The 23,627-nt window shown below is 41.4% G+C and overlaps 1 protein-coding gene across 1 annotated transcript; it reads left to right on the forward strand.

Moving 5' to 3' along the window:
* The first annotated feature begins 2,571 nt into the window (after positions 1-2,571).
* syt4 (synaptotagmin IV) lies at positions 2,572-16,803 on the forward strand. Its single transcript, XM_072458772.1, has 6 exons — positions 2,572-2,831; positions 9,103-9,455; positions 10,253-10,486; positions 11,330-11,650; positions 14,302-14,419; positions 15,791-16,803. The coding sequence occupies exons 1-6, from the start codon at positions 2,798-2,800 to the stop codon at positions 16,099-16,101; spliced, it is 1,371 nt and encodes a 456-aa protein (XP_072314873.1). The 5' UTR covers positions 2,572-2,797; the 3' UTR covers positions 16,102-16,803.
* The last annotated feature ends 6,824 nt before the right edge of the window (positions 16,804-23,627 follow it).

Raw genomic sequence — 23,627 nt, forward strand, 5'->3', positions numbered from 1 at the left:
TCGTTTCATGGCTGAATCTTCCTCCGCCTGTACCTGCTTGTTGTTATATGTTGAGTCAGAACCCTGGCTCCTTCTCTGATGACAGGTGCGTGTAGTGGTAGCTTTGGAAGCCAGGGTTATGGAGTTAGAAGCTCGGATCCACTGTTTGGAGAAGCTAAAGTCCAGCTATAGCCATGTTGCAATATTTTCTGTCCAAGAGTTTTTTTATCTATTAAACTTCTGTGCCTTATCTGTTTCTGTAACTAATATGTGTTGCAACACTGGAATTTCATCATTGTGGGACAAATAAAGATAAAATTATCTCAAACGCCACTCTGTAGTGCACTGTGAGCTTCCCGTCTACAATAATTGTGTTCCCCTCAGCGTTCACACGCCCGCTGCATAGACCCGTAACACTCTGGTAATTGGAAGTTCTATAGTCAGAGACATAAAGCTACCAGCAGCAAGTGTTAGGTGTTTAGGCCAGAATGGGTGACATAAAGGGAAATATTAGGCTTTTAAAGCAGAGTAGACAGAGGTTCCGCCAAGTGGTGATTCACGCAGGCGGTAACGACGCCCGGCAGAGACAATCAGAGGTGTCAAATTATAAGTAGGTGCTGTGTGTGAATTGGCTTGGATCAATGCTGAACTGTACTTTTCAGCATTCACCTGCTGGTTGTAGTTGGTGCTATGAAAACAATGTAGTCTTTGTTGACTGGAGTGCGTTTTGGGGAAAGCCCGGGCTCATACGCAGGGATGGAATCCATCTGACTTTGGAGGGTACACTTTAACCGATAGCCACATCCAAAGTTACCACCCAGGGATGAGCCCGGGACGCAGAGCAGCAGTGTAAGACGCTCCTCTGTCGCGGAGCTCTCACCTACTTTGTCACAAATTAAGTGTTCAGATTCAAGGAAGATAGAGATTGTCCCTCGTGCAAATAATGCCACAAAGTGAAAGATATTTTAGGCATCAGACCAAATAGCTTAATAAAAATAGCACTCAAAAAGATACAAATAACAAATCAATAAGCATATAAAATGTGGACTGCTAACCATTAGGTCAATTTCCTCCAAATCGCTTTTAGTTAATGAATATTAATGAACTAGTGACTATAACATAGATGTTCTAGCTCAAACTGAAACTTAGATTCAACAAGATGATTATGTCAGACTAAATGAGTCCACCCCACCCACCCATGTTAACCCCACCCACCCACCCACCCATGATAACTTTCAGACTTCCAGGAGCACAGGCCGAGGTGGTGTGGCAGTGATCTCACACTCAAGCCTACTCATGAGTCCTAAAATGTACAATGCATTTCGCTCATTTGTAAGCCTCATGTTGTCAATCAGTTTTATTCATAGTTATCTACTGACCTCCTGGTCCTTATTCAGTTCTCTGATCTTTTTATCAAACTTAGTGTTATACTTGGATAAAATAGTGATAGCTGGAGATTCTGATATCTGTCGAGTTTAGAATCAAATTTAAAATCCTTTTTCTTTTCCTTTTACAAAGCCATAAATGACATGGCCCTATCCTACTTAAAACAGAATACTTCCTTGTGACACATATCTAATACATTATTTATGTGTTTTTTTATGTGGCGCTTTTGAACACAATCCCATCCCTAGGCACACTCATGATTTATTCCATAGTCTGGCTCAATCTTGATGCTCACATCCACTGCATCCACATAAAACTGAAGTCCAGACTTGCACGGCGCACCGAGGCCCGTATAAAGCCACACATCCTCCTCCTCCTCAGCTTCGTGAGCACCTGCGTCACAGGCAGCGTCAGGGGATGAGCTCAGCGTTTACCGGAGGGGATGGGGGAGGGGCCTGGGCATAGCACACGCATCACATCCAACAATACAAATGTGCAGACCCGGAGCTGCACTCTGAAGTCCGCACTGAGATGACCTGTTCTCTTCTTTCTGGTTGTGGTTCCTCTTCTTAGCAGCCCTGTCAAATAAGATGCTCATTTCTATTGAATTGACACTGATATGCAGCCATGTGATAGTATTATGTGGTAATACTGTTTATGTAAGTGTAAAGAAAAGCATCCGCTCCAGTACTGTATGTAATCTTCAGTTTTTACATTGTTACAAAACATTAACCGAGCTCACACCAGACTAATATGTGCTCCAATCTGAGTTCAGTTCTACACATTTATCAATCTGGAAAAATTCTGTTCAGTAAAAGGCAGAAGTTCATGAATATTTGAAACTGATAGGATAAAGCACCACAGCTGAGGAACAAGCCAAGCAATCAAACTATTGTTAAATCCAGTTGAGAGAAAAGCACACAAATCTTTCCTCCATCCTGACAGGACCTAGGCATTGAAGGCTGGGTCAAATACAGAGAACATCTTTTCCCTTATGTACCCGAATCTTTAAAAAAATTCACCCTAGTAGCAGCATGTATGATTATTTCTACAAAGAAATCATCCATTTGAGAACACTAACCATACAGGAAGCCACCTGAGTGCAGCCCTCTGAGTGCAGCTCTGAGCCTACAGAGTTATACTATCATACATCACCAACAAATAAGGAGCAGAGGAAGGGAGAGAAGAGAGCGGGGAAGGGAGGGGAGTCAGCGGGCGTGTCCCTCCTGCTCTGGTCTCATCCGCGCACACAGCACCGAGACAACAAGAAGGACACATCATCTAGACAACCACTACAACAAAGCATTTTTACATCATCCAAAACAGAAAAAACACTATTGATTGTGAAGGAGACGTACGAGAACGTGAAGGATCTAAAAAGCTAAGAGAAAGGGATCATCAGTGGAAGGATTCAGAACCTTGGACAGCAAACATGGCTCCTGTGGTGGTAGAAGGAGCACAGATCGGTGAGCAACTCTATTTTCTATTGTTTTGTTTTTTTATTTGTGACTGAATTTAGGTTTAAGGGATTGTCAGGAATACACAGATTATTGAGAAAAAGATTTGGGATGTCTAATGACAATTTGCTGGGATTCATAACATTGTAATAGGTTTTCCTGTTTCTTGCAACATTTTGTGGACTTGAATTGAAATGAAGTAATATTTTCATTTCATATTGTTAATTGCTATGGCAACGGTGCTATTTCCTCATCATTCTGAAAGCAGGTTTATGTTTAGCTTAGACAGACAGAGAAAATGTAGGGATATTGTGGCGTGGTTGGAAAAATGTGTCGCTCATAGAAATGATGAGGTCAATTTGAGGGATTTTTTTTGTGTGTTTCTCATGATAATGGGACATATTACGTACAGAGGTCGACAGTTGTCTAGCATTGAAAGAGACGTCAGTGTGGATTAGATTATTGTTCATTTGTTGCAATAAAAAGAGGATGTTTTAATGCAGGATAAGGAGGATGAGTATATACGCACTAAAAATGTTTGTGAGGAATTTGTATTATTTCAGGTTGGACAGAGCAAAACATAAAAGGAAATGAACAAAGGAACCAAAAACAATCAAATAATAATATAATAATAATACAAACTTAATTTAAGTCAATTAGAGGCACTTCACAGAACAATGATAAAACAGTCTATTTAAAGAAGATTAAGACAACAAAGTATACTATACTATATTAACTGTAACAAAAAATATTGTTTAGTTGCATTGGTGTCTTGGGGATTAATATTCTGTTTGCGGTCGACAACAATCGTGTTGCATATAATCCTGGTCAATTGTACATCGTTGGTTTATTTGAAGCAGATGTATTTTAGATAACGCCAAAGGGCATGGTGGTATGAAAAGGGAAGACCCCCAGTGGTGCTGGTGTGGTGTTGACGGAGAGGGCCCCACCCAGCATTAAAGGAAGGGTGCTGTTCATAAACACACCCATGTGAAGACATCAGGCACGCAGGAGAAGTCCTGCTTTAGTCCTGCTTAGTGGGCAATATATTGACATTTTAGAACACACTGTGAATGTTGTAATATGCAAGATATTTCTTTCATATCTACAAAAAGAGCTGATTAGAAATAAACATAAAATTACAAGTTATGTTGTACACTTTGAAATGAGGGCATAAGGTGATATTTCTGCACTTTTGTGAGTCATTTGACAGCCATTTTACGTGTCTCTGATACTTAAACCTCAACTAATAAGTTTAAAGACATGTTTTAAGATTTATTTTTTATGTGATTTAGTTCTGTTTTTTCCTGCTTTAATCCTCCTTAAGATCAACCCTTAAAGTAGCACCTATATCCAACACTTTATTATCTTGGACTTAACAAGATTTGGCCAAATTGTACAGCATGATTTGTTTAAACTCAGAAAATACAGCATTAGATCTTACAGCATTAAAGCAGAACTAAACAGAGCAAGATTGTTGAGCGGATCTAGCGATACCGTGACATGATTTTTTTTCTTGTATGAGAAATGTTAGATCCTGAAAGCCCCTCCCCCTTCGAGACTGTGGTCATTGGGTTTCACAGAGGAAATGGTCAGCACTAAGGTAATGACAGTGATGAGATAATGAGACCAAATAGTATGGATAAACAGAATAGAATGATGTGAGATTCAGATCAGATTTTATTACTTCCACAGCATTTCGTGCCAGAAGAGTTCATGGTGCTCTATTCACCTTATTCCAGAAAAATGTCTGGGCCCCGCCATACGCCACATAATCCTTCTTTCTGTTGTATTAGTTAACATAAGGAAGCCGACCTCGAGAGAAAATAAGCTCTACACAGACTAAAAAGCTGTTTTTGGGCCGGCCAGGGAGGCGTGCATTGTTGACTTTGTTGGTCACGTGAACACATTTTACACAAATCAATCTACTTTATAGCATATTTAATTTAAAACAACGGAGTTCCTGCTGGTCCTGCTGGTCCTGCTGGACTGGAAGTGCGTTTACAACAAAAGTGCCGATCACGTGGAAAAGAGAAAAGTGGGGCGGGGTGGAATAAGGTCAATATGGTCTTTTTGAGTGTGTAATTTTTAGTTATGTTTAATTATGAAAAAAGAGAACACAAAAAAAAGTATTTTGTACACATTTGATATTCGGATTTCTAAACTGAAATCACATCATCAAATATTAAAGGATGCATATTATGCTAAATTGACTTTTTACCAAATTCTAACAACGTTCCCTCATCAAAAACATACCTGGAGAAGAATTTAGCTTCATTCACACTAGTTTGATGACTCCTGGTTAGAAAGTCCTCTCCAATCCGAGCGTCAAAAACACCCCAAGATCCGTGACATTTTCTCAATCTGTTCATAAATGTGTATCTCAAAAATGTAATTCCCTCTGCTGCCAGTAGATAGAGCCCTCAGATCAGTCCCTTATGTGGGATAAGCCAGAGAGCTTTTTAACATACATACACATGACATTTGTGTATTAATTTATTGCTGCAGAAAGAGCAATTAATTCAAAACAGTTTGAATTGTTTTCTCTACAATGCCTGACTTGCATATTTAAATTTGAACCTGTATTTGTGGATAACCAAAATTGTACATTCTTCACCTCTGTGAATCTGGATTTTTCTTCAAAAGAGCTAGACCTCATTTATTAACATTAAGTTTCAAATTATTTTCATAAATTCACTTTTTTATTTTTCATTTAGTGTTTTGGATGTGAGAGTTTGCATTTGCAGATCGCGCAACATGTGCATTCGGCCTTTGATCTTGTGGAGAATCTTTTTGACACAAACATTCTGCTCCCTCCAACTCAGACAGAGCAGCAAACTTCCTGTAGTAACCACCAGGGGCAGTGTTGGTGTTTTTACTTGAGCCTTGACCCAGGTGTAAATTGGACTCCTTTTGTCCCCCATTTGAAAGAAAAATCGTTTTCAATCCGTATTCAACATATTAAATTATGTTTTTAAGGAAAGCCAAGCTGTCAAGAGTTAAGTTCTCTTAATTAGATCATCCATATTTTCTTTTTTCTTTTCCAATGTTATAAAATGAGTCAGAAGTCTTGTTCTGGAGGAGAAAAGTTAACAATCAATCAATTAAAGCCTCAAACCACATTTTACCTTTGTTTTATTTGATGTGATCTTGTTATCCTGCTGTCAAAGAAATCCTTCTCTGAATCTTTGCAACCGCCTCAATTAGTTTAATTATAGTGGGTCTGTCAAACGTTGCCCCCACTTCACTAATAGACTTTTTTACCCCCCATATTTGGAAAACGTTGCTTAAATGGATAGAAATAGCAGCATATTTTTCCCTATTTAGCAGCAGTTGTACAATGTCTAAGAACCATTAAGAACAAAAATGTATTATTAAACTTGATCTCAAATAAAAGTTTATTTCTATGATTGAATGAACACATGTATCCTTGGATATTTAAAAAAAAAATCTGAGTAATTTAATCTGTACGATTTGAAATAAAGATAAATAATACCTGAACATTGTGACTTTGTGAATTCGTGCAAGCATTAGCACCTTTTTCAATTGTATTGTGTCGTAACAAACCACTATAATCAGAGTGGATAAACAGTCAAATGTTAGCATGTTTCCTAACATAGAGTAAGTTTAATGGCAGTCACAAACAAGCTCAACAGAAATACAACAAATACAAGTTGTATTTGTTGTATTAGTTACTTATACATGTATGAGACAAAGTTGTATTATACAACTATGTCTCATACATGTAGAAGTAACTACTTTCAAGCTCAGTCCTTCTGATCTGATATAGATATTTATGATACTTTGTCTGCACGCCGCGCGGTCTGCTGCGCGGCTGCATACCCGTGGGGCGGTTTGAAAAGCGCCCCAGAGCCTCATAGAAAAGCAATGGGGATTTTTAGCCAATCAAATCATAATCAAAAGTGACTACATCACTATGGGAAAAGCCATAGGAAAATAGCGACTGAGGGGCGCTTTCTCCACTGCCCATTTCAGCGTAGTAGTTACGCCACGGAGCTACACTTTTTACGCTAGAGACACAGACATGTGCGCGCGCCGTATGCGGAAGTGCCACACGTCTTGCTTTCCGTGTTTACGTCATGGATCTATTAGGGTTTATTTTTTATAACTGCATCTACAGACGTCTTTGTACAAAAGGTGTGTCTAAAACAATTCAGAATGAGCTCCTCCACTGTGCTGGCTGTGAATAAATAATTTGTGTTGAAGTGAAAGCTACTAATTTCATATCAATCCAAGACATGTGATCTGTCAAACTCTGTGCTCCATTACCTTGACAACAAACACACCAAAGAGTGTTTTTTTTTTAGTTCATTACCTGGATAAGGCTAACGCTGAGCATTAAGTATTGCTTAACTTCTATTCATAACAACTTTCTAGATAGCAATAATGTCTGTCATGATTAAATATAAAAATGTAAAATGTTACACGTGTAGTTCAGAGTAACTAATGCGCACAATTGTTTGTAGTTTTATTTCCACTTAATGTAGTAATTGCTACTATGCACTATAAGGTACAGTATCACTGAGATTTTTGTTTTGCTCTTTATAATCTGATATTTTATAAAGTGTAAAATGTCATTTTATATCAATTGTATTTCCTCACAAATGGAATCTGCCTCTAAGTCATTGTATTATCATTACCAAAAGTGGAAATAAAGTGTGTTTACTTAATTAATTCAGTTATAAATGTGTGTTTAAAATATGTAACCATACTGGAACACCGGGTCGAAATCCTCCATATCCACAAAGCAAATGTGGACTGGTTGGGCAAACTCCCATCTCTCAACTCTCGAGCTCCCTGCCTTAAAATCGTCAATTATTCTTTTCTTTTTTTTTATTTATTGTTCAGGTAAAGGTTTTCTTTAAAATGACACATTTTTGTTGTTGTTGTTTTTATAGTGCTAGTTTTTATCATATACAATCTACAGCCATTTTAGATAAAAAATCAATCATTCCAGTTTGTGTTTTTTTTTTTTTTTTAATTCAGTGACTTTGGGGAACTTTTTGTTTTGGTGCCAATATGAAAAAAGTCACACTGCAAGAGTTTTGTACAACAATTTTGTTGTATTTAAACCTCCATAAAAATGTCAAATAGTCATATATTTAAAATATCTATTTAGCTTTTTTCCTGAAGGGAACATAATTTCATAACATCATAACTAACCCTTTAAATGCCAGTTTGTGCCCAATATTACGCACAGCAAATTTACTGTAAAGATCAGTGTGTAACTTTTAAATTGCAAGTTTTCACGAGCCCTTAAAAAATGAAAATATATTTAATTTTGCTTGATGTTTTGGTATAATATCAGTTTTTTCTATACTGATTTCACCCAACGACTTTTTTACACCTGTGTAATTTATGGACAAACTTCTCCCTCACCTGTCATCTAAATGTTAAGGATTAGGGTTCACTATTCGTTTATTTTGCTGTACTACACTATTTGAAACGGTGTAAATCATCAAAATACCGGTATGTTTTTATAGAATTATTAACTATGAGTTTTCTTTTTATTTTAGCCACACGAAACCAAACAATATTGATTTTATTGCTTTGTTTACAAATATGCCGTTTTTATATTTGAATTGAATATCCACAAAAATATTTAAAAAAAACTCATTACCCACAGTAAAAATGATGGATAGTCAATAGATACACATGGAGCCTCTGATTCAAATACCCACAGAAACACTCCTTTTTCACTACAATGACTGAACTACTACAGAACTACTCGCTCACAGACAGGGTCCACTTTGAACCGCTTAAATAGGCCGGTGTGTTGACTTAAGAAAGTGGTGACATTTTTCACCACAAAATTTGCTCTAAAGTGAACCAGTGGAAACATAGCGAAACACACAATTATGCAGAATAACCAATTAAAAGCCAAACTAGTTTACATTATATCTCAAGTTCATTGCATAAGTAGATTATTTACACTGTACAATAGCTGCTTTTACAATTCATCTGTGCTGGGACAAAACAGATTGTATTACATGAAATGAGGCACAGCCCCTTCAAGTAAAATAAATGCTATTTTTAGTTTCTGCAGTGGTATTGGTTGATATCGGATACTGTCAGGTACTAAAGCTCAAGAATCAAAAAGAATCAAAAAGCTGGATTGATTCATCCCAACCTCAGACCAGTGGAATCATTGAGAGATTGTTGCAACACAAAAAAGGACAAAGTAAATCAAAATCATTAGGCTAATGAAATGCATACACCTAAACACACAAGCTAATATCATACGTTTGTGTTTTGTCAGTGGCAGTCCCAGCTGGTGTGGTCCTGGTGAGCGTCTTTGGTCTGGTCTTTACCGTCTCCGCTTTTACCTGGATCTGCTGCCAGCGCAAGAGCACCAAGACCCAGAGCCCGTCGTTCAAGTTCGTGCACATGCTGAAGGGAGTGGACATCTACCCAGAGAGCCTGAGCCGGAACAAGAAGAGTGGCTCCCACGAGCCGGACAAGACTGACGTGAACGGCAACTGCCCCCACAGCCCCAAACTGGCCCCCAGCCCTGGAGGGACCAGGACCCCAATGCACCTGGAGCTGGACAAGAGGGACCTCAACGGGAACTTCACCACCAAGCCCTTCCACCACCACCAGCAGAAGGCAGAAGTGGGTAGCAGGGAAATTAACATTCTCTTCACACATTTTAAACTCTCCCAAGAACATTTGAGGGAGACATGTTTGTAGAATCTAAACTACAAATGTTGTAGTTTAGTAGACCTCATGGAGTCACAGGGACATTTCTCAAATACCCCATATTCACCAAAGTGCTGGTTCAGGGTTGGTTCGGTGCCGGTTCCGAGCTGGTGCTGATCCTGAGCTGTGCCAGTGTGGTTTCCCTGATAACTCCTACTTGTGAACTGGGAGATGGTTGAGTCGTAAACTGTCACCTGTTACCAGTATAACAAAGATAATCACTACAGAAAGTTGATCTGATGTTAACAGCACTTAAACAATAAACATTTGTTACAGGTTAAGTCGAACAATATTTTTGTATTTAACAGATTAGAGGCATTTGCACAATGTTACCTTTCTTTAGCCTATGGTTAAGCATTAGCCATACTGCTTATGAGTTCATTCAGCTGGATCGCTCTGAAGTTGAGGTGTGAAATAATAAGCATTCCAGTTAGTAAGTGCTTACTAATATGTAACTTTGGTGTTTAGAATTGATCTGGTTCTCATTTCGGTCCCATTTATTATTATTTGAAATTATGACTAGTGCCAAATTTTTGGAATCAGCATTATTTGATTGAAAACAGCAGAAACTGGCACCAGCCCCGGACCAGCATCAGAACCAGCATCAGAACCAGCATCAGAACCAGCTTGGTAGAAAAGGGATGAAAGAGGGGATTATATTACTTAAATCAAACAATTTAGATTTATGGACTTTTAATTGTTATTTGCAGCAGAAGGTACGGAGCTCCCCAGAGCTGGAACTGCCCTCTCCCCACACCGGCTTCACTCAGCCTGGGGTGACAGAGCACAGGGAGATCACCTCTCCGTCCAGCACCACCTCCAGCCAGGCCCCCACGCCCATGCTGGAGAAGGGCCCCGCAGAGGAGCGGCATGGAGGGCTGGGGACGCTGCACTTCTCCCTTGACTACCAGGCTGAGAAGAAGGCCTTCATCGTGCACATCAAGGTACGTTCCAATAGGGATTCACTATTGATTTTTTTTTAAATGATACAAAACCAAAACATACTGAAATATTAAATATCATTTGATTTATGAAAACCTTGAATTGAGCACAATCATATTTAAAGCCTCATGAGCCTCGTAAAATTTTAGCCCAGTAAAATAAATGCAGTTTGTTTATTTTTCTATTGTGATTATATTGAAAATAGATGGACTAAACCAGATCAAATTTTTTTATTGCACTTGACAAACCTTGTGAGCTGCTTGCATCTCCACAAACCTTACTCATACCTGGCCTCTTCCTGCTTGTTTCCATAGATAATGTTCACAAGTATGGTTTTAACTTTCTATTTCAATGGAATCATAGATTAAAAATGGATTTAGCTATTTTTGTTTTTTGGTCAGGTGGTTTTAGTGGTTTCTAATCATAGAAATCTGTACAAACGCATGTACAACACAACACTGCAGTGTCTCTGATTTCACCCTGGGGTCTCACATTGATCAAGACCATTCTAAAACTATTCAAGAAAGGTCCAACTTGTTCCTATTGTGATTGCTTTCTGTATCAAGTCTTCTAATGAGTGTCTAGTCTCAATATGATTTTTTTACAACCATACTTTTACTATCATTTTAATATTTAGAAACCTTGGCGCATCCATTAGTGTTATTGAGCAGGCAGAGTTTCATTTCCTGTCCGACTCTGCTCTGGGATTAGTTACATTTTGTTTGAACATTATTTACAGTTATTAAAAAAATCTTAAAATTTAACCGCAAAACCAAATATCAAATTCAAATATTTACTTTCCTCACTGTATGTCTTCTTTATCCAAATCCTTCACATGTATACAGGAAGCCCAGGGCCTGACCCCCACAGACGAGCACTCGTTGACTTCTGACCCTTACATCAAACTGACCCTGCTGCCGGAGAAGAAGCACCGCGTGAAGACCCGAGTCCTGCGAAAGACCCTGCACCCGGCCTTCGAGGAGACGTTCAGCTTCTATGGTCTGTCCCAGGCACGCGTGGCCCAGCTGTCTCTGCACTTCGTGGTCCTCAGCTTTGACAGGTTCTCCAGGGACGAGGTGATCGGGGAGACACTGGTACCACTGTCCGGCATTAACCTGAGTGACGGGCGGGTGCTCATGAGCCGTGAGATCATCAAGAAAGACAAGGTAACATTGTAGACATGTACTCGTGACTTTATTTATACTATTTATTTAAACTTCAATACCAGATGCTTTTATTCTAGCCTCGTGTTTGTTGTGTCTTTCTACTGGCAAATGTGACACTTTTTTATACTTAAAGGTAGTCAGCCTAAGGATGGGCAATATTGACAAAAATGAACAACTCAATATTTTATGGGAGTATGACAATAATGATAGTCAAGCGATATTATGTCAATCGAAGAAAAAATGGTTTATTAGTGTCCTTAGACATAGTTGAGGTTTGAATATAATACTACTGACTAAGATATTCCTTTATTGTCCACACATGGGGAAATTTAATTGTTACAACGCAGGTAGATACAGAGGAAAAGGACAGATAACTTATAGGAAGTTTAAAAAACACTCTTAATAGAAGAACTCTTATAAACAAAACTCTCATTGTCGGTGTAATCCCTCATTCGTCCAGCCGTCTTCCATTGTAGAAAAAGCTTCAGTTGTAGTCATCTGGACTCGGTTAGAAAAAATAAACGTTTTGACTCTCATCCAAGAGTCATTGTCAATAAAATAATGTATTAATTTAAAACTCTCATTAACAAAAACTCCTATAGAAAGAACTGTATAATATACCACTACTTGGCATTTTTTACAGTTGCATTCTGGCTCAATATGCACTGTGAACTTACAACATTATTTATTTATTTAAATCAGCATTCTTTTATTGCATATTTAATCATAAACAATATACCGGTACTCAATATTCAAATTTTGACTATCTTCAAAACAACAATATTATCTTAAGTCAATATATTGCCTAGCTAAGTCAACAATATTTGTAGGTATTTTACATTGAGACTTTTTACATGTCATTTTAACCAAATACAGGTTGAGACATGGTGCCTGTGTAACTTTTCAGATGAAGCACACACTGATATGTCCTTGGACAAGCCACTTCACCTAAATTTCCCACTCCACTTACAGTACTGTCCATAAAGTCTACAAAGTCAATACTAAATACATAAATGATCAGATAAAGGTTAAAACTAATATATATTCAATTTCAAATGTAAATTTTTACTTTGGAAAAAGTTGGATTTGGAAAAGTTGCATAACATAACTAAATGGTTCTGGGAGGAGCCCAGTGCATTTGCCGTACAGAAACTTAATTTGTGAACACCAGAAATCCAATTATGACTGAACACTGACTTCCTGTGTGTGAAAGAAAAGCCCAAATGGATTTGAAATGTAACACTGGACTAGAGTCCCATACATTTGATATGACTTACAGTTAAATTAAACTACACTAAAGTAGGATTATTTTAGTGTCCCATAAACTGGTCTGTCCAAGAACAGGTCTAGACCGGGTGAAATGGTTTTGAACCCAAGGATTAAACCAGGATTTAACCAGATCTAAACCAGGAATAAAAAGATTCAACTCAATAATTAGCTTAATTAACTAATACGGGTCTAATCATCCAACCCAATACTAAGACTTAAAGGTTAAAGGTTTAAATGAAGGTCTAAACCAGGTCTTAATCAAGACCAATCATGGCCTAACCTAAAGCAGGATTAAAAAAGATCTAAGCTCGATCTAAACATAAAGCAGGACTAAACATGGACTAATCAAGACCAAACCAGCATTAAACCAGGACTAAAATCTTTATCAACTCTAAACAAAAGCTCCACAGCGTGAACCTGCTGTGACACGGCGGCTTCATTTGCTGGTGTTTTTCTGCTCTGTAGAGATGGGAGTGGTCATCACACACACGCACATGCACGCACATACGCACGCACACACGCACGCACACGCACGCACATACGCACGCACACACACATGCAAACACAGGCACGCATATACGCACACACGCACATACGCAAACACAGGCGCACACATGCCCATACTCACACACACACTCAGTTTACAGAGGACACAGAAATCAAGGGCCCAAGGGAGGGGTCAGCTTCTGGTGCAGAGGAAACCTGAGGAGGCTTTGGGGACAGGAGCGCATGGGCTAATGTGAGCAGGAGAGTAGATAAAATCTGTATCCACGTCAGAGTACTGTTTTCTGCATTTATTTCACTTCTCTGTGCCTTTAGACTGATTTTAACCTCGCCCACCACTCGCAGTGCACTCATTCATAAAGGTCAACAAGTCTAGTGCTGCTCTGTGTTTCACAGTTGTTTCCCAGACTTGCCACTCGAGCACAACCTGAGCCTCTGCGTGAGCCCACTGCCCTGTCAGTCAGGACATGAGAAGGACTCACGGTGTTTAGGTCGGACCACACGTTCCTGCAAGAAAACCCAACTGTTGCAGGTCTCTATGTCAATAAACAGGAAAGAGCTGGTGCTGACCTGTGCTGACTTTGTTTGGCTCGACATACGTAGTTAGTATCAGTGGATATATGGTGGATCTAGTGAGAGTTTGGTAAGATTTTTTTTTCTTGTCTAAACATCTCGCGCTATGGGGCTGAATGTGAGTCAGCATGCTCAGAGAGGTAATACTTCTCACTGCCCACTTCAGACCCTCAAATTGGATGGTACATATCACTTTTGCAGGACACAACATGGCAGTGGCACTTGTCCGTTCACTCCCTGTTTTTTTGGTGACTGTTTGGACTGTGATGAAGATGTGAAGCTGTGGTATGTATGTGTTTGTTCAGAAGTCTTCAGGTCGAGGTGAGCTGCTCCTGTCCCTCTGTTACCAGTCCACCACCAACACCCTGAGTGTGGTGGTGCTGAAGGCGCGCCACCTGCCCCGCACCGACAGCCGGCCCACAGGTATGTGTGGTGTATACAGAGAACTGGTAGCAGAAAACAGTCAGAGAACAGAGCGCAGACAGAGCGCAGACAGAGAGAACAGAGTGCAAACAGAGAGAACAGAGCACAGACAGAGAGAACAGAGTGCAGGCAGAGAACAGAGCACAGGCAGAGAACAGAGCACAGACAGAGAGAACAGAGTGCAGGCAGAGAACAGAGCACAGGCAGAGAACAGAGCACAGACAGAGAACAGAGCACAGACAGAGAATAGAGTGCAAACAGAGAGCAGACAGACAACAGAGCGCAGACAGAACAGAGCGCAGACAGAGAGAACAGAGTGCAGGCAGATAACAGAGTGCAGGCAGATAACAGAGAGCAGACAGACAACAGAGAGCAGACAGACAACAGAGCGCAGACAGAGAACAGAGCGCAGACAGAGAACAGAGCGCAGACAGAACAGAGCGCAGACAGAACAGAGAACATAAGCACAAAGAATAGAGCACAGACAGAGAGAACAGCGCACAGAGAGAACAGAGCACAGACAGAGAACAGAGCACAGACAGAGAGCACAGAGTGCAGACAGAGAGAACAGAGTGCAGACAGAGAGAACAGAGAGTGCAGACAGAGAGAACAGAGTGCAGACAGAGAGGACAGAGAGCAGACAGATAACAGAGCGCAGACCGAGAACAGAGTGCAGAGAGAACAGAGAGCAGACAGAGAGAACAGAGCACAGAGCGCAAACAGAGAACATAAGCGCAAAGAATAGAGCACAGACAGAGAGAACAGAGCACAGAGAGAACAGAGCACAGACAGAGAACAGAGCACAGACAGAGAACAGAGCACAGACAGAGAACAGAGCACAGACAGAGAGAACAGAGCGCAGACAGAGAACAGAGTGCAGACAGAGAACAGAGTGCAGACAGAGAACAGAGTGCAGACAGAGAGAACAGAGTGCAGACAGAGAGAACAGAGTGCAGACAGAGAACAGAGCACAGACAGAGAACAGAGCACAGACAGAGAACAGAGCACAGACAGAGAGAACAGAGCGCAGACAGAGAACAGAGTGCAGACAGAGAACAGAGTGCAGACAGAGAACAGAGTGCAGACAGAGAGAACAGAGTGCAGACAGAGAGAACAGAGCACAGACAGAGAATAGAGAGCAGGCAGACAACAGAGCGCAGACAGAACAGAGAGCAGGTAGAGAGAACAGAGAGCAGACAGAGAACATAAGCACAAAGAATAGAGCACAGACAGAGAACAGTGCACAGACAGAACAGAATCACATGGGCCTCAGTCAAAATAAGCATATAGAATCACTTCAAAGCCCAGGTTGCATCAGCCCTGCAGCAGGTGGACTTGGTAAAGTGTGCTGTACTCTGTGCTCTGTTGCAGACCCCTTTGTGAAGGTGAACATGTTCCATGGGAAGAAGCGCATCTGTAAGAAGAAGACCCATGTGAAGAAGTGCTCTCCGAACCCTGTGTTCAACGAGCTGTTTGTGTTCGACCTGCCGTCGGAGCAGGAGCTCAGGGACATCAGCGTAGAGCTGCTGCTGATGGACTCAGATGACCGCAGCACCTGCCCCGTCCTGGGACGCCTGCTGCTCGGCACCTCCTCCGCTGGGACCCCTGGGGAGCACTGGAGAGAGATCTGTGAGCACCCACGCCGCCAAATTGCCAAGTGGCACACTATGAGCGAGGACTAGACTTATTTGAGGAGAGACATGAGGGGGCAGGGTTTAATGTGTCATTGGACTGGGACTGAGAGGGAGGGACCGGGTCTCATATCCACATGATCTGTAGAACAAACATAGATTTTTATTTGAGTTGTCATATCCAGAGGAGAAAGGCCTCGGCAGAAGAATTCTGATTAGATGCATCCTCCGCATGACCAGATCTTCATATTAAAATAATTTTATTGATTGTGCATTTCTTCATGATCTTTTTATTGTATAATTACATATAAAGCTTGTCTTCTGCGGTCTGAGCTTCAGCCTGTGTCTAAACACATAAACAGCAGCCTGGCATGGGCCGCGAATTATCCCACAAACTCTGAACGTCACCTGGAAACATGTCGCCTTGGCAACAGCTGTTGTCAGGGTAACAGTGAAATATGGCTCCTTTCTTCCTCCCACTTTAAATTCCATCAGTTCTTCCCTTCTGAGTCAACGCCGCTCCATTGTGCTAGACCCGCGCGCCACAAACGCTGCACCGAGGTGTTTTATAATGGCTCTTTGATGCTTACAAGTGTACATGTTTTCTCTGTTTTTATTTACTGTTTTGTTCGTGAAAATGTTTTGTATGCCGTTTTGGGGCTGAGACGTACGCGTGGGGCAGAAGTGTTCTCCATTTACTGTGAACACAAAGGAATTACACTGTAAATGTCATAAAATGTTGCAGATTCTGGAGGTTGTGGCTCTGGTGCTTTTTGTTGGGAAAAGGGTTTGAATACTGTACATGTGGCGCTGCGCCAAGTGACGCAGGGATGAGGTCATTTTAATCACTCTAAAAGGCTTGCAGAAAAGCTCCATCAGCGTACACAAATCAGGTTGATCCATTTATGAAATAGGGAACAATCTGTCAAAATTTTAAACTTGGAATTTACTTATATAAGGAAAACTATATTACACTGGGATAGGCCCCAGTCACCCACGACCCCTAATGGAAAATAAATGAATGAATGTATTCCACATTTTTCAACATGTAATTTTTTCCTATATAAATATGGCATTTTATGTGTAAAAATGACCAAATGTCACATTGTTGGGACGTATAAATCTTGTTGACATGTTACCAAAAATGTAAAGAGTGGATTTCTTATTCAGTAGTAAACTGAACGTTTAAAAAAGATTAAATTAAAATTGCCCTCAAAAAATGTAGTTAAAACTTGATACGGTGAGGCAACATCTGATGCAGTGCCCAAAAAGTGCCTCAACACACACATAGCAAGTAGTTGCTGGGGTGGGTCTCCTATAGAAAACTATCAAGAAATAACGATTCAATTCAAATGTATTTTTGTAAAGCCCAAAATCACAACAGCAGTTGCCTCGAGGGGCGACTGTGAAAAACAGATTAGACAAAGTTCTTAGGGACTTCGGGACTGTATTCCGATGATTTTCATATGTATTATTTTAGCAAGTCATTGCCCATTTACTTGGATAAATGATGTGGTTTCATTTTATTTTAAGCCCAAGCCCCGTAGTTTTGCTGCACTGCCCCTGCACCACTTCTGCTGTGAACTGTTTGTCTTTTGTAAGAATGAGTTTGACTGCAGCTGCACTGACAATGGGGATTGGAGCATAATGTTATGATCCCGAAGGCAAAAACCCAAAAGCAGCCCGGATAAGGCAAATAAGAAATTATTTAACAAAAGTTCAAAATCCAAAGGTAGGCACAAAGGCTCCAAAAGTCAAAAAACACAAAAATATCCAAATTTCCAAAAAGCCAGAACTGAAAAGTACAAACTTGCTCAGGTAGGCAGATAAACAAGGCAGGCGCAGGACAGGGCAGGAGTACAAGTAGAACAGACATCAAGTGACAAACAGACACAGAACAAAGAGGAGACAGAAGTTAAATACAAACAGAGAAGCAGGTGATTGGTGGGAAACAAACAAGTGGCAGGAGAAGCTAATTAAGGTAATGAGAAGACTGACAGCAGGTGTGGTGGGAGGTGACTGGGAAATCCAGGAAGTAAGAGACGGCAGGTGAGGGGCGGAGACACAGAAACAACCAGGGGAGCACAAGACAAACACAAGGGGCACATGGGAAATAGAGTCTCTGCAGCGCGGATACTAACACATAAGTCCTTCCCTTTTTAACCGGACTAAACCGAGGATGGCTTCAAAGAAATTCTGGCAAATCGGCCAATGCCCGCCTGCCCCTTATGACGAATGCTTCAACGAGGCCAGTTACGTCGCCCGGAACGGTAGTGCTCCGTACCTAAAGTCTCTGGATGTTGTAGGACTGTCTGACACGTCTCTGCAACATCGCGTGGCGGTCGAGGACAGTACCTCGGACTGGGAGACTGGGGTGGTGGTCCCTCTGTTCAAGAAGGAGGACCAGAGGGTGTGCTCCAACTACAGAGGGATCACACTCCTCAGCCTTCCCGGTAAAGTCTATTCCAGGGTACTGAAGAGATGAATCCGACCGATAGTCGAACCTCGGATTCAGGAGGAGCAGAGTGGTCGTCTTGGTCATGGAACACTGGACTCGCTCTATACTCTCCATGTGCTTTGTGGATCTGGAGAAGGCTTTCGACCGTGTCCCTCTTGGTGTCCTTTGGGGGTGCTCTGGGAGTACGGGGTCCAGGGCCCTTTGCTCAGGGCTGTCCGGTCCTGAAGGAGCTGTGTTCGCATTGCCAGCGGTAGGTCAGACTTGTTCCCAGTGCATGTTGGACTCCGCCAGGGCTGCCGGTTCTGTTCATTGTTTTTATTGACATAATTTCTAGGTGCAGTCAGGGGTCGGAGGATGTCCGGATTGGGCACCGCAGGATCTCATCTCTGCTGTGATGTGTCTGGGGAGAGGGAAGTCTGGAAATACCTGCTTAGACTGCTGCCCCTGCGACCCGACCCCGGATAAGCGGAAGAAGATGGATGGATGAAAGGCCAACGCCTCAGGGAAGCAGTTCCTCACCAACAGCGCTTACAATGCAGGTAGTGGGCTGATGACCTCAACTGAAGATATCGTCGGACGGTGGAAGGAATTTGAGGATCTCCTTATTCCTATTTTCAGCTGAGGAAGCAGAGGCTGAGCACTCAAATTACTTGAAAGGAGAATCTGACCGAGAGTCAAAACTCGGACTCTGCTGGGGCTCTTTGGTCACATCTTCTGTTAATTTTTTCTATGGTGTCCAGTTTGGGGCCCACAGAGTCTCATCGTTTGTTGATGATGTTGTCAAACCAGGACCTGAAACATCCACTGGGATGGTTTGCAGCTAAGTGTGCAGTGGCTGGGATGAAAATCAGCACCTCCTAATCCGAGGCGATGGTTCACGACCAGAAAAATATGTAATCAATCATTCATCCCGGATTGTTCAATGCGGTGCTTTAAGTGGGCCAGGATACGATGGCACACTTCTCTGAGTGGTCAGCACGTTCTCGCTGTGACTTTACCAATACCGTTACTCTACACGGAGCTGACAAATGCTCACAGTCTCTACACTCAGTAGAGACTGATCCGAGCAGCCTCTCTTGATCTCTTGATCACTGATTGGCTGCACTGACTGTCTGTCAGGGACATATTAATTTGTCTCTGATTGGTTCCTGTGTCACAAATCCTGCTGCTCTAGTGCTGTCATTGGTTACTTTTTCTTGCGCTTGTGTTTAAAAAGTAAAAAGCAGGTGGGACCAAACACCGTCAGCGCTGGAATCTGCTCATGCGGCTTGAATTGGCTGGATATGATGTAAATAAAAACAAAATAAACTGGGATCACTTTATATACAGTATAAGTGCTGGATACAGACATGAAGTGGAACAGATAAAACAGAATCTTCCACGCTGAGGACACACCCTGAGGAGATGCAGAGGACATATGAACATGAGTAAGTCTTTGCTAATGACAAAATGACAAAATGGCTAAATGACAAGTTTGTTAACACAGGACATGTGACATGTGCAAACATCAAATGAGAATATTCTCCATAAAACCTTTATGTTAACAGTGCGAATTGAGGTTCAGAAGAGATGCATGCATCTGTCTAAGCTGGGTCAAAACAGGGGGCTAAAGTCTGAGTAATATCTCTGTCTCCTAAGATAAAGGAATATCTTATCTTATCTTCCTAAAGGAAAAAATAAATTTTATTATTGTTGCTTACTGTAAGGATATGTGTTTAGGGATCAGGCGCTTTTATTTAACCATAATTGCACAGGCTCAACAGTGCCCTTTGTCATCTGATATCTGACTAAAGCTGTAACCTCTCCTCCTCCTGCTATAAACCCTTAGTTACACCTGAATGAGCAGGTTTATAGTTCAGAAAAATCCTGATTTTATGTCTGTGTGGATATAATATAGACCATATCCAGTTATGTCCTTCAAATAATACTAATCCTCTTCTTGTGCGCACGCGCACACGCTGTAGCTAACACAACATGTACACATATGTGTATGATATGATGTCAGAGAACTGTCAAGCACAGTAAGTACCTGCGTAGTCACCATGATGCAGTTTGATCATTCGAGAACCTTGTTAGCTTAATGCTTCCGGGTTCTCTGTCCGCGCAGGAGCCCAAGAGGAAGGCGGGCTGGATCGGCAGCACTCACAAGCTCAAACGGGTAAACACTATCAAGCCAGTCAGGGCAGAGATACTGAATTTATGAGCTGATTATACAGTTATTCAGTACTATAGTCAGGGGCAGGCTCGGGACAGATGCCTGAGGGGACGCAATATGCTCTCCTTCCTAGTTTAGTTTGCTTGGAAAGGAAAATAATAAATGCCTTATTTTATTGTTGTGTTGAGTTTGTGGAAAAAGTGTTTTTTGTTATGGCTTTTGATTAAAATTAGAGCTTGTGTCACTTGGAAGCAGCACAACTAAAACTTTTAATTATGGATGATTTTTATACTGTTTCAAGTAGAATACATTTTTTTAGAATACATTTGGTCGACACGGCAGTGCAGCGGTTAGCGCTCTTGCTTCACAGCAAGAAGGGATTCGGGGTGCGGGGCCTTTCTGTATGGAGTTTGCATGTTCTGCCCGTGTCTGCGTAGGTATTCCGGTTTCCTCCGGGTACTCCGATTTCCCCTACCACTAAAAACATGTACAATAATATGCTTCTGTATGAATGACAGTGTGTTTTGAGAGTGAATGCGAGGCAATGGATGAAAATTAGCCCATGGCTAATCAGGCGCGTTTATATCATGTATTTCCAGTATGTTCATTAACACGCACTGTCCCAAATAAATAAATCAGATAATTATTACTATAATTTAGCTTATTTTGTTATCTAAGAAATGACCAAATATATTGTTTTCATTTGGCCTCCTTGTGCTTATGATGTGCAACACTCACCTTTTAAGAGAGCCTGGATGAAAACAATACAGACTTCTGGATGTCTGTCATAGCAAGGCAGGGCACACGAATGACTACAGCACGGTCCAGGATGTGAGGGACCAGGTGCTTAGTGGCAAACGGCGGGTCTCATGGCTGCTCTTATTCACTTTCTCATTAGTAGTGGATCCTTATTAAGATTAGCATAGCAAAGCCCAATGTACCCCACTGTACTTTTCCACGGCCATGGGTGGGTCGAACTCTTGCTGCTTTCTGATAAGCAACAGAGAAAAACTTGGCTCTGTATTCAATAGTTTAACTTGTGATTTCCAGGAAGCAGCTGCCTCATTACAGGGTTTTGGAATTTGAAAATATGAAGTCATAACAATGACAAAGTCTGAGTGTTTAAGTCGTCCATGCGCACATGTGCTGAACTACGAGTCTATGGATCTCAGGAAGGTTCAGGTCGTGGCCGGAGAGCAAGATTCTTGGTCCCCAGTTTACAGTAAGATTCATTTGAGGTTGAGACTGAGATGAAGGTCCTGCTTGGGCAGTGGAAGAATAACCCACTCGCTGTGAGGGTGAAAGTCTCTTGCAGTTAAATGTAAGCAGCAGTAGAGATGCAGATTTTTGTTTTTGTTTCCAATCGTTAGTTGAGCCCTTCACGATCAATAGTTGGTTAACCGATGACATTAACGCAGTGTATTGTTTTTTTGTTTTTGTTACTGTAGCCTATGAAGCATAATTAGCCCAAAGTGCATTACAAGAATAAAAGCAGAGCTGCAACAGGTCATTGACCTATGAACAACATGAGTTGAGGAAAGCTCTTATAAACACTGTTGTTGTGATTATCAATAAAGCACTCTTTATCTAATCACGTAGTAAAGTCATTAACAGTAGCCACTTACCTTAGATTAGGTTAAAAATCTATATGATAAATCAGCTTTTTGCCTCAGATGGAAAAGTCATTTTTCTCCATGAATGTGAGATACAAGTTAAATAAACCATATATGATAATAGTCCATAAATACTGCACTGTCACTCAAAGTTTTTCCTCATAAAGACTGATCAAACGTATCTTTGGAGTTTCAGAGAAAACAATATTTTGAGGGGAATGTTGGCGCCCTCTATTTACCCAATTGTGTATTACAACCAGGGTGAGACAGAGGAGATATTAGACTAAGACAAATAAAAAAATATATACTTTTTACTGTAATTTATCTAGAACTAGAAGGTTTGGGTCGGCTTACAGGCCAAACAGCAGTGCAGTGTACCTAACTAGGGACTCCTTCGTTCTACAGGGGGACTTCAACACCAACGTGGGCAATGGCAGTGGCACCTGGAAGAACAGCCTCCCTGATCTGAACCTAAGCTGTGTTCAGTTATTGGACTTCTTTGCTAGCCATAAATTGTCCATAACGAAAACCATGTTCAAGCACAAGAGTGTCCATCAGTGCACGTGGCACCAGGACACCCTAGGCCGACGGTCAATGATGCAGTTTGTTGTTGTGTCATCTAACCTCGGCCGCATATATTGGACACTTGGATGAAGAGAGAGGCAGAGCTGTCAACCGATCACCACCTGCTGATGAGTTGGATCTGCTGGCAGAGGAAGAAACCGGACCAACTATGCAGGCTCAAGAGCATTGTGAGGGTCTGTTGGGAGGCCTCTGTCAGCAGGGTCAGAGAGCTTCTTGTTGTAAGACTGTCTTGGCTGACATGTCTCTGCAACATTGAATGGTGGTCAGGGACAGTGGGAAGATCCAAGACATGCTGGAGGGACTATGTCTCTCGGCTAGCCTGGGAACATCTCTGAATCCCCGGAGGAGCTGGAGGAAGTGTCTGGGGTGTGGAAAGTTTGGGAGTCACTGCTTAGACCGCTGCCCCTGGAACCCTGCCCCAGATAAGTTGAAGAAGATGGATGAATGTGTTTCAATCTCACTAAGTGATTAGACCACCAGTCCTCTAAATAATAGGTGAAAATCCTCTGACAGTGTCCCTTCTTGATCCTCTCACTGACTTTTCAAACAATTAATACATTTTCAAGCAAACATCTAAATAGTAGATTTAAATCTCTCCTATGTAATTTTTTTTTTGTGTTCACTTGGTTCAGTCCACATGCGCAGTACACTTGTTGCTCCAGCTGCAGCGCCGCTGCTTCAACTCTGTATATTGTCACGCAGACTGCACTCACACCAGCAGCGAGCCCTGTTCCCTCTCGTTTGTCGCTAGCCCTCAGGAAGTTAT

This window comes from Eucyclogobius newberryi, unplaced genomic scaffold (assembly GCF_026437365.1).
Source record: "Eucyclogobius newberryi isolate DKJ021-1_F unplaced genomic scaffold, fEucNew1.0.hap1 SCAF_22, whole genome shotgun sequence".
Classification (NCBI taxonomy): Eukaryota; Metazoa; Chordata; class Actinopteri; order Gobiiformes; family Gobiidae; genus Eucyclogobius; species Eucyclogobius newberryi.